At 33.8% G+C, this 14,493-nt stretch overlaps 1 protein-coding gene across 11 annotated transcripts in view; it reads left to right on the plus strand.

The window, feature by feature from the left end:
• The window catches only part of CFAP47 (cilia and flagella associated protein 47), a 255,343-nt gene that overhangs the window by 50,500 nt on the left and 190,350 nt on the right, over positions 1-14,493 (plus strand). For all 11 annotated transcript variants that reach the window (XR_014879873.1, XR_014879875.1, XM_085210115.1 and 8 more), the window contains exons 25-30: positions 1,166-1,358; positions 1,989-2,198; positions 6,968-7,068; positions 11,028-11,147; positions 12,816-13,047; positions 13,893-14,096. Coding sequence is in view for 9 of the 11 variants with exons in the window: in XM_085210115.1 (XP_085066241.1) it covers positions 1,166-1,358; positions 1,989-2,198; positions 6,968-7,068; positions 11,028-11,147; positions 12,816-13,047; positions 13,893-14,096 (1,060 nt within the window). In the remaining 2 variants the exon portion in view is untranslated. The remainder of the gene's footprint in view (positions 1-1,165; positions 1,359-1,988; positions 2,199-6,967; positions 7,069-11,027; positions 11,148-12,815; positions 13,048-13,892; positions 14,097-14,493) is intronic.

The following is a 14,493-nucleotide window of genomic DNA, read 5'->3' on the forward strand; positions in this document are numbered from 1 at the left end:
ATAATTATTAAATGAACATGATTCACTGCTTCTGGAAGATGGGTTGATTATGTAACAGGCATAGTGAACATTACAGCCACCATCTTCTAGAGTTTTTCCTACCGAAGTAAGAGGTTATATGACTGACTTTTAACAGTTCCTGCACTTTTTTTTTTTTAGGACTTATCTTTAGCTTTTAACTAACTCTAATTTTTTTGTTTTCAAGTCTGTACAACAATGTAACAAATTCTTCACTGGCATCCATTTAGTTTAAAGGTGTATATATGTAATATGCTGGACTTTTGAATAATTCATGCCATAACTAAACTGGAAATATTTAATTGGGGAAGGAGGGTACGAAGTGAGTAACATCTAATACAAACTTGAGGAGCAGAAAATAACTTGAAAAAAATAATTATCTGGCTCTGTAAAGAGTTAGTTGAACTAATCACAGAAGTACTGGTTTACGTATATGTTGTTTTAAGTAACGTGCTTGTCCAGACATATTACGTACAAAATTACTTGTTTTGCTATTGCTTTCCTTCTTAAATGTTAAGTGAGGATGTTTCCATACTCATTAATGTGTTAACACTGGGGAATTAAAGGGGAAGCTATTTCTCTGAAAAATGAAAAGTTTCAACTGTTTGGGATTTCTTAGAAAATGTCATATAGATTTATTTCTAAATATGAGAGGTATTCAGCAGGTGGTGAAATAGTTTTCTTTTCTTTTGCTAATTTTTCAGCAGATGGGAATAACTGAAAATTTGGAAAATGACTCTTTCTTCTTTGGAGTAACAATTTGATAGTCTAACAGTTGTTAAAGGCAGTGCTTTGCTTTATGTTATCAATGAAAGAAAGTATGCTTTTGCCATCTAATAGAAAGGTGTCTTGCAGCAGTTAGCAGAATCACGTGAGAAGAGATGTAACACAAGGAAACAGAAAAATTTTAATGGAGAATAATTAATAATTTCAAAAACTTGTGATAAATTCTTGGATTTGTGGTTTTCTACAAGCAGTTATTCTAAACTTTCTTAACTAATAAGTCTTCTGATATAACACTTGCTGCATGTTAAACTACATTTCAATTAAGAAATACAACTGGTACTGTTTTTTAAAGTTCTTACTGTAACTCTCTTAGTTGTTGAATTTATAGTAAAAAATATATTTTTTAAAAACTTTTTAACAGCTTGTCCTGGGACATATACATCTGAAATGTCAGTGTGTGTAAATGATAATCCCTCACATTACAAAATAACATTGTCTGGTACTGTCAAGTCACCAAAAATACATTTTGATCCTCCCCTCCTAATGCTGATGCCAGTTCCTCTGGATGTGAAAACTGAAATGGCCATCAAAATTATTCCGCAAGATTATTTAAGGTAAAAATATCAAAATAAGTTTATCACAAATTTTGAGTCATTCTTGTTTTCTATTCTCTCCTGAAATAGCTAATTCATTTTCTTTGTGAAGTAAAATGAAGTTACTCAGTGATTGCATCTGAAAGAATTCCATATGGACTGACTTGCATTGTCATTTCAGAACTAGAACCTAAAATTACATAACCAGGGAAAGAATCTTTATATATCTTGACTAATTTCCACTTTATACTGCTGTTGTAAAAACAAAAAACAAAACAAACAAACAAAAAAAAAACTTGCATGAGTATTAATGTGATAATGTAATCTAATATATAAGAGTGAAAGATTTAGGTTTAGGAAACCTCTGAAAAAGCATCAATAAGGAAGTAACATTTTAAGTCTTTTAGCACAGTGAGTAGAAATTGCTCTTCATTTGGATGTTGAGCTATTGTGGTTAATCCTAAAATGCTAAGATACATTTGTGCAAAACAAATCTAAGAGAAGTTAGTTTCACTTGATATGTAAGTCCAAACTGAAGTTATTCTTTATTTAATTGTAAAAAGCAGTTTCATAGATGTATGAATCTGTGAATCAAATTCATTACTCTAATCCTTTGTACACAATTGCCATTGCTATTTATTTTTAACACAGGAAATCACGAATTCGGGTTGAACTTCCAGAGCTTGAACTTGAAGATGGTGACAGGATTTCCCCTTTTTCTATACGGTTCCCAGAAGGACAAGATATTGTTCTTTCGTCAGATGGCACAAATATGGAATTAATTTGTCACATCAGCTTTAAATCATCTACTCCAGTGTCATTTTCAGGGAATATATTCTTCATTGATAAAGATGAAAACAGGTAATATGTACAATTCAAATTCACTTGGGGATATTGTCCAAAGTGTCAGAAGAGGATATACAACAGGAATTGTAATACAGATTGGTTGGCTAAAAGCATGCAAGAATAATTCTGGGAAAAAAAAAAAAAAAGAAAGAAAGAAAAAGGAAACTTAATGGATTTTATTTTTTTTCAATTGGTTCACAATTTCTAAACACAAATTCAACTTCTGTCCCTAAGGTAGGATTTATCTAAGTTTCCATGTTAAGGCCTTGTTTTATTTATATCTTTACTGATAATTCTTCTAAGATTTCTTTGGAAACACATGCTCTTGATTCAACAAATCGTGATGATTTCTATTTCAAAGTATTCTACTTCTTGTAAAATGCCTTATTAAAATTTTACAGGCCATTCTATGCTGGATTTCAGTGTGGTATATGATTTTGGCTTGAGTCAAACTCGAATGTCTGAAAATTATTATTATTATTTTAAGCAATGAGATGTTTATGACAGTGCAGAGTCTCTTTTCTGGTTTTATCCTAGTGGTATCAGGAGAAGATGTTGACGTTTATCATGTATTTGCAAGTCTTTACGTATTAGAAGAATCACTCAAATTTCAGTCCTATCAAAAGCTTCAGACTTTCCCACTGTACCTAAGAAACCAAGAAGAGACAGGTCTGAATAACTTAGCAGGCCTCTAAGGGATTTTAGTTGTTTTAGAGACTAATAAAGTAGAACTGTTTTGAGGTATTCACCAAGTAAAGATGGGGAGATAAGGGCAACTGCACTACAAATCAGAATTAAATTTTGCTAAAAAGTAGCATATAAGCTGTAATTTGTTATCCTTCCATCTCTGTCCTTCCTTGGTCTTCTGCTCTTACGTTGTCTTCCTTTTTTCATTTTTCTTTCTTTATATTCTGAGCTGAGTTGTTTTCTGATCACTAGTTCTTCCTGACAAAATATGGGAAACCGTTGATGTCTTCTCCCTCAGTGCTAGATAAATCAGTCTTCTGTACTTGGTTAGAGAAAAGGGCAAGTGACACTTGCTTTATGTTTTATTTACTCCTTTTTTTTTTTTTAAGTTTTCCAGAGTTCTAGAATTATGTGGGAATGTAAGTCCTATATTTAAAAAATACTTAAGAATTTATGTGGTCTAATTCTCTTTAAAACACTTATGGTTCTAACCCAGGTGAATATATAGAACTCTTCCTTTTTACTTTAGTTCTGTTAACAACAACTGTATTTTTCCACAGCTGGAATCTATTTAATGATGAGGACAGATACAGGCATGAAGTTCATACATATTAGATTGATTTTAAAAGCAGTGATCTGTTTTTTTTAAGCAACTTTAGTGGTGAAAAACTATTCAGAAGGTCTCCTCTTCCTCTGGTAAATGGAGATCAAATACAGTATTGTGTGTTCAGTATTTGTCTATTTAGTTCATCTCTTTCCTGTGGGATGAATAAGTGTACGCATATGGAGGAGTGTGACATCATTATGATGAAAAAGCTGTTCCTGCAGTTTCTATTTTCAATAAAGTGTGAAATATCACACACTACAGCACAGAACGTGCTTTTTTTAAAGCATAATAATACATTTTATTTTGTTTTGAAGCAAGGACTGTGCACATTTCAGTTGCATCTGATCATATTGGAATAGTTCTTCAGATTTCTGTGTGCAGATCATCAGTCAAGAAATACTTATTTTATTTAGTTGTAAGATTTAATCATTGTGTAGGATGTGATTCATAAATGTGTACTAGAGCTTGGAGTAATTATGAGAAAAGGATAATCTGGGCATATGATGAGATCTGAAATATAGCTGCTGAGGAGACAACATTTAATTAAAATAACTTTCTATAGGATGCACTAGCAGCTTCTTAAATCTTACAGACAAATAATCCTTTCTGCTCTGTGTAATAAGATCTTTTCCGTATTTGTCATTAAAATGAAATAAAGGAGACTATCCTCAACTTAAATGCAAACTTAACGAGTTTTTCAAAAAGAGATGCAAAATAAAAGTCATCATAGTAACATTAAAAGGAATCCATGTCTTTTACCATTAAGATAAAAAAAATTATGTTCAGGAGTGGCAAATTATCTTAAAAATGCTGTATTCTTTTAAAATGTTTTTTTTTGTTTGGTTGTTTTTTTTTTTTTGTTAGTATTGTCTTAAAAAAAAAAAAAGCCAAAAACAATGTTGGTTTGCTGATGCACATTTGATTTCCTGTCTGTGAGCTGAATGTTGGTATGGGCTTTAGGAGCAGCTGATATGAACAGAAATGAATGAAATAACACACTATCTATAAAACAGTGTGTGCTGTTAGTGTGGTAATATTATTCCTGTTGGCTTTTGGAAGGAATTATTTTTATCTCAACTGGAAAGAATTCTTAACTTCAATTGGAAAAGTCTATGTAGGCACTAGATTCTCTAACCTGGAACATATACTTCTGTTTCTTTAAAACTTAATTTGTTCTGTGCGTTGAAATTCCACTCTAAAGTAATCTGCAGTTGCAATTTTTTTTTTTTTTTTTTTTTACTTTCACGTTTACACTTGCTCTTCTCCCTCCTTGCTGTTCATGAGAGATGTATGGAATGTGTCTGAAATTGTGTAATTTCACACAAAAAAAATGTGTCGGAAATACTACTTCTCTGGGGGAGTGGTCAGGCACTGGAATGCCCAGAGAGATGGTGGAGTCACTGACCCTGGAAGTGTTGAGGAACATTTGGACATTGTTTTGAGGGACATGGTTTAGTGAGTACTATTGGTGATAGGTGGGTGGTTGGACTGGATGATCTTGTAGGTCTTTTCCAGCCTCGGTGATTCTGTGAACCTCAAACTTGACTCAGCTAACTGTCTAGGCTTTTGAGTGGTTAGTTTTAAACTGTGTGACTAATGAATTTGAACTACTCTGTTAACTAAAGTCTTTTAAGAAGATAGGATTTTAAGGCCTTCTCAAGCTTTAAAACATGGAACAATGGAAGTAAGACGTAACCCATATAAGATGAAACTGGTCTTGATTAGGTTCCTGGGTTCTTTGATAGGCCATGATATTTTACAGCATCAGTTGCTGAAGACATAAATTTTTCAGATATTCTCCCTCTATATTTCCATTTTCAAAGCAATAAAACTATATTTTTAATTATCTAAATAAATGTTAAACTACACAATTTTATGTTGTTATAGGATGAAATTAAAATGTTTACCTATTTTGGTAAAATATATCCTGTCTTTAACTACATGGATAAGGACGCTACTTATATTTTACACTGCTTTGCTTTTCTAAATCTAGGCTTAAAATTTCGGTTGATTTGATTTTGGTTCATATTAAGTCCATGTAAATAGTAGCACTTTTTCCTCTAAATCAGAGTGAGCACTGGTTTAAGGGATAGATACTGTTGAATTTGGCAGCACATTGACATTGTGTTTGCCTTTGACACAGCAATTATGTTTTGCGGGAAAAATAACTTTCTCTATAGCTGTAAAAGGAAACAGATAAAAAATATATTTCTCCTGTAGGCCAGTAATTTACTGTGTGCATAGATTACATTAAATGGATCATAAGAAAAGGCTTTAATGTTTATTTAATGACTGCTTTACATGAGAATTTGCAGTTAATTTCAATTACTGCTTTTAATCTCTATTCTTTTTTTTTTTTTTTTTTTCCTCCAAAGCAGAGTGAATGACATTTCATTTCACAGGGCTGATATAAAAAAGATAACAAAATTGAGGAATGTCTTGACCAAGTATAAAGGAAATGGAAGAAATATTTAGTTATGACTATTATTTCCTTCAACTTGAAAAATCCAAATTAAAAAGAGCTTTTGAATGTGATTTAACACCAACACACAACTTAATACCGCCATGCCCTACTTTCACTCCCTCAAAAGAACAGGGGGAGAAAATATCAGGGGGGAGGGGAAGGAGGGAAAAGAGCAGAAATAAGAGCAAACTAAAAGTACCTTCCTCCCATTCATGTTCGGCCTCATCCATCTTGAGATGGAATGGTGAGTGGAATGGAGACTGTTGTCAGTTCATAACGCTTTGGTGCTCCTCCTGGGTCCCTCTCTGCCCCTGCCCCATGTGGATCCCTGCCACATTGCCACCCTTCCTGAGCTGTTCCCACATGGGCTTCCCAGAGTTGGCAGCTTGCCCAGGACTTCTGCAGGAAGACAGCCTGCTCCTTTATGGGCCTCCCCTGGTCCTTTCATGTAGTGGGTAGATGCATTGTTGTGATCATTGTTGACACAGTGGGCAGCTGGGGAATCTCATGCTATTTCTGATTTTGTTCATGATTCGGGAAAACATAATGTGATTGACCTTAGCCTCTAATAAAAACGTAATGAAACTGAGATATGATCATTAAAAGGTAGCCAGTTACTAATTCCTTCCAGTTCTTTTCTTGTCCCAGGTCTCAGTGTTTCATGAAAGGAAACGTTATCACCTTCTTTGGGAAATGTGCCTAAACTTCAGCTTAGCATTCTCTTTTTAGTAGGCTTATAGCTATTGGCTGTATTTAACTGCTTTTCAGAGACAGAGTTCATTTATTTCATAAATTCTTTTTTAACTCTTGGAGTTTTGGATTAGTGATATACTCATGCTCCATAGTAAATAAAATCTGATGTGGAGATATGCTACCCTTCCTGTTTCAGCATGTGCGATCTCATCCACGTTCTTAGTTACTAAGAAAAGAAGTGGGTCTGAACATTTCCTGTCTTCTTGCATTGGCATATTTTGATTGGCGTGGCTAAATGGAAAACTTTGTTACTTTGTGTTTTGTTTTGAATAGGTTTTCACTTCAGGTTGCTGCAACAGCAGAGAATTGCCTTCTTACTATACACTCGTATTTGGCTTTGCATTGCTCTGAACGACAGATTTCTTTGATAAGCAGTAAGTAGTCAGCATTCTGCCTCTTCATCTTATATTATGTCGGGAGCATCTCCATTATTGTTATCAGTGCTTTCAGTATGATAACAGGCATGCTATCCTTATGTTAGTTTTTTGCCTCATTAATTACATAATGATTTTGCAATTAGGTATTTAGAACAGATTAATAGCCTCTATTTTTTTTTTTGTTGAAATGAGATAAACCCATATAGATGATTAGATAATGTTTATTGAAAAATATTAGACAACACAAAATCTTAAAGTATTGTGAAGTTTTTAAAATATAAGTAAAGAGCCCAAACAATAGACACCAAATTAGCATAATTTATATTGATAGAATGTGGTTATCTCTAAGCCAACAGTTACATATTTTTTAAGAAAGGCAAAGGAGAAGAAAGCTATATGATATGTCAAGATGCAGTCATTAATTGACTTTTGGGACTGGTTTTCAGTATTTTTAATTACTATCCTAGAAGACTGGAGATCATAGCAGTATTTTAAGACCTATTAAAATCCATCATCACAGACTAGAAATCTGTAATTTATCTCTCTGGCTGCCTGTGTCTGTCTTTGCCTGCCCCATCAACTCTCAGTCTCTCTCTTTCCTGTCTCAGTGTTCTGCAGTTTCTTTGTGTATCTGTATTTATGGGAAGAGATTAGGAACATAGATCAGAAGGGACCTTTGGCAGTCATCTAGTCCAACCTCCTGCTCAAGGGGGTTTAAGTATGGGGTAAAGTATATTTTCTCCACTTGCTATCTGGTATGTTTTGATGAAACAGACAAGTTTTTTGCATAAGCAGATCATCCCTTAAGGTAGATTTCACTTTGAAGACTGGTTTCTAAGATTGCTTGGACTTAAAATATGTGTTACTCAGACTACCTGAGAGAAAAGAGTTAGTACTTCTGAAGCTGGAAAAGAGATTAGCAAGAAGATGTAATTATTTTTTCATATACAGATGTTAGTTATATATCATGCGTGGATCATGTTACAAATGAGTGAAGATGAGAATTTTTGTCTATTATAAATAATTATTTATTTTGTGGCTAATTGATCATTTTTCTAGAGTTGGTTTTTGGAGAGACTTTGTAGCTTTCCCTTGAGGGTTAAGCCAAAGAATTGAGGCCATTAAAACTGAATATTTCTGTTCCTTATTGATTCCATATTTGTTTGTTTACAGTGTCATTTTATGGGTTTTGAAAATACTTGTGGTTAAATTCCTTGGGTCTATCTTACATCTTTGTACAGTTAATTTTGGTGTGAAATGCTGTTTAATGACTGAACCATATCTATACAGTATAGTGCCTTTGAAACCAATTCAATTAGCCTTTACTTTCACATATCTAACAACACGCTCTTCTGTTTTTTGCCCCAATACCTGTGAATAACCATGCCAGCAATCAAAAATTTAAAAAAATAAAATAAACATGCAGAGTTTTTCCTTCTCTTTTGGGTGTGTGTATGTCATCAGAAATGGTACTGGATTACTCTTTTGCTTTGGAGTCTGATATCAGAGGTAGCTAGCAGAAAACCCTTTGATCCTATGATAGGATGTTAGATCAGATTGCAGCATAACCTGTGTGGATCTAGCATTAATATTTGTAAGTCCTGGTGAGGTTTATGTGTATGTATTCATAGTGGGTGATCCAGTAGAGCTCTTCTGCGAAGTGATGAATGCATGAATATAGTAATACAGTGTTAAACCATGAAACTTGTGTTGTACCTATGGCCATCTATTACTGCATCTTCTCATTTTCATTATAAGCCACTCTGCAGTGTAGAATGTTCTGCATTCATCTTTCAGGTAGATAAAAATATGTATTAATGCATTTGCTCTAGCTTATATACTGGTGGTACACCCTATCTTGAAACCTAGCTCCATGTCCTGTTTTATGTCATGTGGTGCTAAGATGTATTTTTTCAAGACTAGATGAGTGAGGTTTGTTTTTCACTCTGAATATTTCCTATGCTTCTATTTATAAATTTTTTTACTTCCATGTTTAATATCTGTGAAGGAAGAGTTTTCTTTATGCATTGGTATTTGGGAATTTTTTTTTTCTTTATGGTGGAAAGATGTGGTCTTTTTTAAATAATGTGATTAGAAAAGAGAATACTTAAAAAAAATGATAGGGGGTTTTAACCTTCAAAAGTTGAGAAAAGAAGTGGGAAAAAAAAAAAAGATGGGATTAATTTTTGAGAATGAAATTGAGCTGACTTATGATCTCAGGATAATTTTTTTTCATGGATACATGGCAATTATTGATTAAGAAATGCACCTCATGCGTGTGCTTACACAAAGATTCCACTCTGAAATTTACTTTCCTTTACATGGTCATTTTTTAAAATGAAAAGCAGAATCAGCAAAATCTTGTCTTACATATGTTCATATTTATTCTAAAGAGAAAGCCATTTGTTTTGAATGTTTTGATTTTTTTTTTTTAATTAGTATTTAAGATGAGAGAACTTGAAAAATCACTCAGGTTCTTGTATGTGTGTTCAAAGAAATTATATCGTAAAGCATGTCTTATTTGAGGGCTGCTTTGAAAGTAATGCCTCCTGTTTTATTATGTTAGCCCATGACATCAGAAGCAGCTGTTGGTGGTATGGCAGTGGGGGCTGAACCTTCCTGCCAACATTCTGTTTCACTTTATTGCCGTGTGACAGATGGCAGCAGAGGGGCAGTCTGACACAGTGGCATCTGACATGGAAGTGCATATGAAGCCAATGTGTGCCATTGAATCTTTCCAAATGGAAAAAATGGCACCACTGACATTCACCAGCACTTGCTGAATGCTTAAGGAGACCAAACAGTGAATGTGAGCACAGTGAGGCAGTGGGTGGTACATTTCAGCACTGGATGACTACATTTCAGCAGTTCCAGATGACTATGCATTTTTTTAGGAGGGTGGCTTGCAGACTCTTGTTCACCACTGGTGAAAAAGAATAGCTAATGGTGGTGACTACTTCGAAAAATAGTTCTTTGCAACTGTGACTTTTCTCTATCAATTAGTGTTATTGTGCTCTTTGTATCTGTTGTCGTTTCCATGGAAATAAGTAGGAGGCATTACTTTCAGAGCAACCTACATATAACAGTAAATAGAAGCATTGTTTTCTGGATGTTTAAACTATTAAATTGCTACATTTTATACTTGCTAATAATCCAATATTTAAATCTTCCTGTATTTTTATGTATCAATATTAGATATTTGTAGAATATCTGTACCAGCTATAGTTGTCAGTATGTGTTAAAGCTTTGCACTGCCATGTCTCTTCAGCTAGTAGTAGTTATACTAGCATTTCAATTTTATAATCAGAGTCTAGATTAGTATAGAAAACAGCACCGATCAAAACTGTCAGAAGATATATTTGTGGGTCAGACTTTAACTGTGCTTATTACATAGAGTAAGACTATAAATGTTTTTGAAATATTGCAGTGTATTAAGGCCAGTTAGTCACCCAGCACATCCTCTTGGAGTTCCCTGTCATGATTTTTTTTTTTTTCCTTTGAGATTTTCATTAGATCTGCATTACTAGCTAAATTTAAAAGTCAAAGTTTCTGGAAAGTTGCTTGAGTCATGAAGAAATGCCTAGGAGATGATGCTCATTACCTAGCTTTTTTTTCTACCTGCAAATGTAAATCCCTTAAGAATATTTGGTTCATGATTCAGAATTCTTGAACTAGCATTGATCTGATAGTTGCTTTATAACAAGTATGCAGACCCAGCTTATACATGATACGGTTAATGGGAAAAAAAAAAAAATGCACATAATGTTTTTTGTTCCAAGTCTGATGACCAAAATGAGATTTTCATCATGAGTCAAGTAAGAGGTTATTTGGTTTAATTAGAGCATAAAATAATGAAAAGTGTAAAAGCAGATATCTATTTAGATAGAGTTTAGAGTGCTTTTAGAGTGCTAACAGTAGTGTTATACTCAACTGCTGCTTGTAATCTTGCTTTATAGATAAAGACTGCAGTAGTGGAGAAGTTGTTCTGCATCCATTTTATTCTCCACAATCGCTTTCCTGTAGTAGTTCCTCAAATTCCTTTGGTCCAACTGCTAAAACATATGATTCCTGTTCAGGTATGGTACAGCTGCACACTTTAAACTCTTTGACCTCTTGAATCTACTTTTCAGCTTATTATTGTTTACTACTTTAGATAAATACATTTCACATTTGTATCCTATGCTAAAAAATGCTTCTGCATGTTTGATCAGTGAATACTGGAGAGGCTTTTCTCTCCTGTGAAACTGTGGCAAACCTGGCCTAGGTTTTATCAGCAGAAGAGACATTCTTGACTTTTAACAGATTCAGTAGAAAGTATTTAAAAACAAACATTCAAGGAATATAATGGTCTCATTTGCAATAAAATGTCCAAGGAGGAGCCAGCAGAAAAGTCACAGAACAGAACTAAAGAATTAGTTGTTAAGGAGGGCACATTTCTGTAGTCATGAAGTAACTAACCATGGAGAAGTCAGGCTGGACTTCAGTGCTTCCACTGTATTTATGAAGTATTGTATAAAACCAAACATTATCACTAGGACTTGGTTAAGGTGGTGCTCCATATGAATTAAGGTTAACAGGTCTTTTGTAAAGTTTCAAGAGACTGATGTCTGAGGCTGTTCACATCTCTTTCAGTTGCTAGTTTTCGGATAGGAAGTTAGAACAGCTGAAGTTACTGCTGCTGTTTCGTTACTGGTAGGATTCCACCACTTTTGCAGACATGCAGATGTTTGTGTGATCACAAATGTGTCAAATCGCGACAAGTTAGTTAAATCATTAAAATTTAACTTTCTATCAACATAGTTCATTTGTAGTGGAATGATGTAAGATGCGTTCAAAAGAAAACATTCAGATATGAAAAGGCAATAATCTCTGACAAGGGATCAGTGACAAGATAAGAGAATAATCTCGTCAGACAGCCCAAACTGTTCAAACATCTGCCTGCTTGATCATCTTATTAAGGACCTGACTCTCTGTTCTTGCTTGCATTGCACTGTATTGTTTTCTTTTTTTCTCCGTAAATCTTAAATAAATATTTATTTAAATGTGCAAAGTATTAACTAGATTACTTCTGCATCATTTAGCGAGACAATAAAACTGCAATGGTAATGTTGATTTCATCTCTAAAGATGTATTTTATCTGGGCTATTTGTGCTAGATTGTATTGTTACCTTTTATGCAATAATATTTTTGTACCAAAACCTAGTAATAACACGCAAGCTAAGCTTTAACCAGATCAAGATGGAAGAGAGAGAAGACCTAACAAGGGAGAAAAGTCTGAAGACTTACTTTACTGGTCAGGGAGTAAGCTTAATTGTACCTACACAATGCCTAATAAATTGTTTGAACACAACTCAGTTCCTGAGCCATGCTCTGTGGTTGGGGTGAGGAGCTATCAATGACTGAGTTGGTAAAGCTTTAGCTATTGGAACTGCATGTAAGATTTTTATGATTTCTAACTATTGTTTTGAAAGCCTTGTCTGATTTTTTTTTTTTTTTCCCCCTGATTGGATAATAACTTAAGTGAAATTAGATTGCAAAAACATTTTTTTCTATACCCAAGACGTATACATGTCACTTAACGTGGTTTATTCTTGAAATAAATTGATGATTAGTCATTGACAGTTTTTTTTGTTTTCTAAGAACTTTTGTCTTTTAAAAAAAATGCTATTTTTTTATCAGATCAAGATAGGAAAATAAGGGATCTTATTGTTTCTTTTTTTCTTTTTTTCTCCTCTTTCATTCAGAGTCAGATATTACTCTTGAAAGGGACGAAAGTGCTGAGAAGATGAGAGAAGATAGTGAAGCTGACAGTCAAAGTGATGGGAGAGAAAATGAATCTGAATTATCATTTTTTCCTAATGAGAACAAAGAAGAGTTCATCTTTCAGAAAACTGTAACTGCCGTTCAGAGTTGGTTCACTCTCTTTGGTTGGTCTAAAGGACCAAATCCTGTTTCAATACCGCATTCACTAAGACGGTAATTCATGTCTACATAGAGCTAACTTGTGTCTGCCTAATAATATATAAACATACATTGTCTATAATCTGAGGAATATAGACACAGTTGAATGCACAGTTCCATATTAAGATTGTATCATCTATGCTATGTATGTTTATATATTATATAAACATGTCATTTAGGTGTTGGTTTTCATTTTTGGAAATGTGTTTCTAAGTACATTTCCAAATGTACTTACACTGTTTCTGAGTACAGTGCTCTCATGTCACAATGTAGTGTATGCAAAATATGCAGTTAAAAATCATATGTTGCCCTTTTATCTGAAATTTATTTTCTTCCCAGAATGAATACAGTTCTATCAATTGTTTCTACTTTGTTGGCAGATATATATTTTCAGCAATGTCTTTTATTTTGTAGGTTTTTTTCCCCCCCCACATAAGAAACAGATGAAGAAGCAAACTTAATAATCAATAGTTTTGCAAACACTCTGGAAATATATTGATCTTAGTGGCATCGCTGAGTTGATTCTGCCTATTTTCATACTCAATATCATAGAAACCATTCTCCTGGGACACATGTAGGCATTTATAAACATGATAGAAATCAGTTATGTTTGGCATAAAGCAGTGATAAAGTCTTTTGTGTGTGAAATATTTCACATAAACTTATTAACTGTTCCATGAATTTCAAAATTCTTACATACTTATAAAAATTCTCGGAAAGGAAAAACTACCATACTTATCAGCCTTCTTGCAGCTGCTTTTGTATCATGCTTTATTAAATTTATGATTGACAATGATAAAATAATGCTAGATTGTTTTGCTCATTTAAAAGAGTAATATCAGAAACTTTTTCTCTCTTAGTGATGTCTGTAAAGTCGAAATGACTTCTTCCCTAGAAAAGGTTTTTCAACAAAATCTTGAGAAAGATACTATTTACGACATGTTGTTCCACCTGAGCGGACAGTTGTTACCAGGCATTACATTGAACCGATCGTTGCCTCTTGATCCGGTTGAACGAATGATACATCTCTACTGGCAGCATTCTACATTGCTTACCTTCCTTAAGTAAGTACATGTGTGATATAATTTCTATCATTTCCTACTTTTATTAGCTTAGCTCAAACACAATACCAACTAAACTGTAAGTTTAGGAACTCTTTTATGCCACATTTTTTGTGATGTAAGACTTCTGCATTATAAATTTTAATTTTTACTGAAGTAACCTCTGCAGGTACCACTAACTCAGATGTCCTTTGGTAGTGTTACGTTCACCACAAGGACTTCAGAGGAACTCTGCTAGCAGTTATGAATGAAGATGACTGTTAATATCATCCCCTAGACTGAGCAGATAGGCTGAGTAGATGATCAGATCAGATTTGTTATGAATCATTTTGTTATACCACTGATGCAAATTATCCTGTAATCACTGGCTTTAGCAATACTTTTTGTAAATTCTGTAATA

Source organism: Meleagris gallopavo, chromosome 1, assembly GCF_905368555.1.
Source record: "Meleagris gallopavo chromosome 1, MGAL_WU_HG_1.1, whole genome shotgun sequence".
Taxonomy (NCBI): Eukaryota; Metazoa; Chordata; class Aves; order Galliformes; family Phasianidae; genus Meleagris; species Meleagris gallopavo.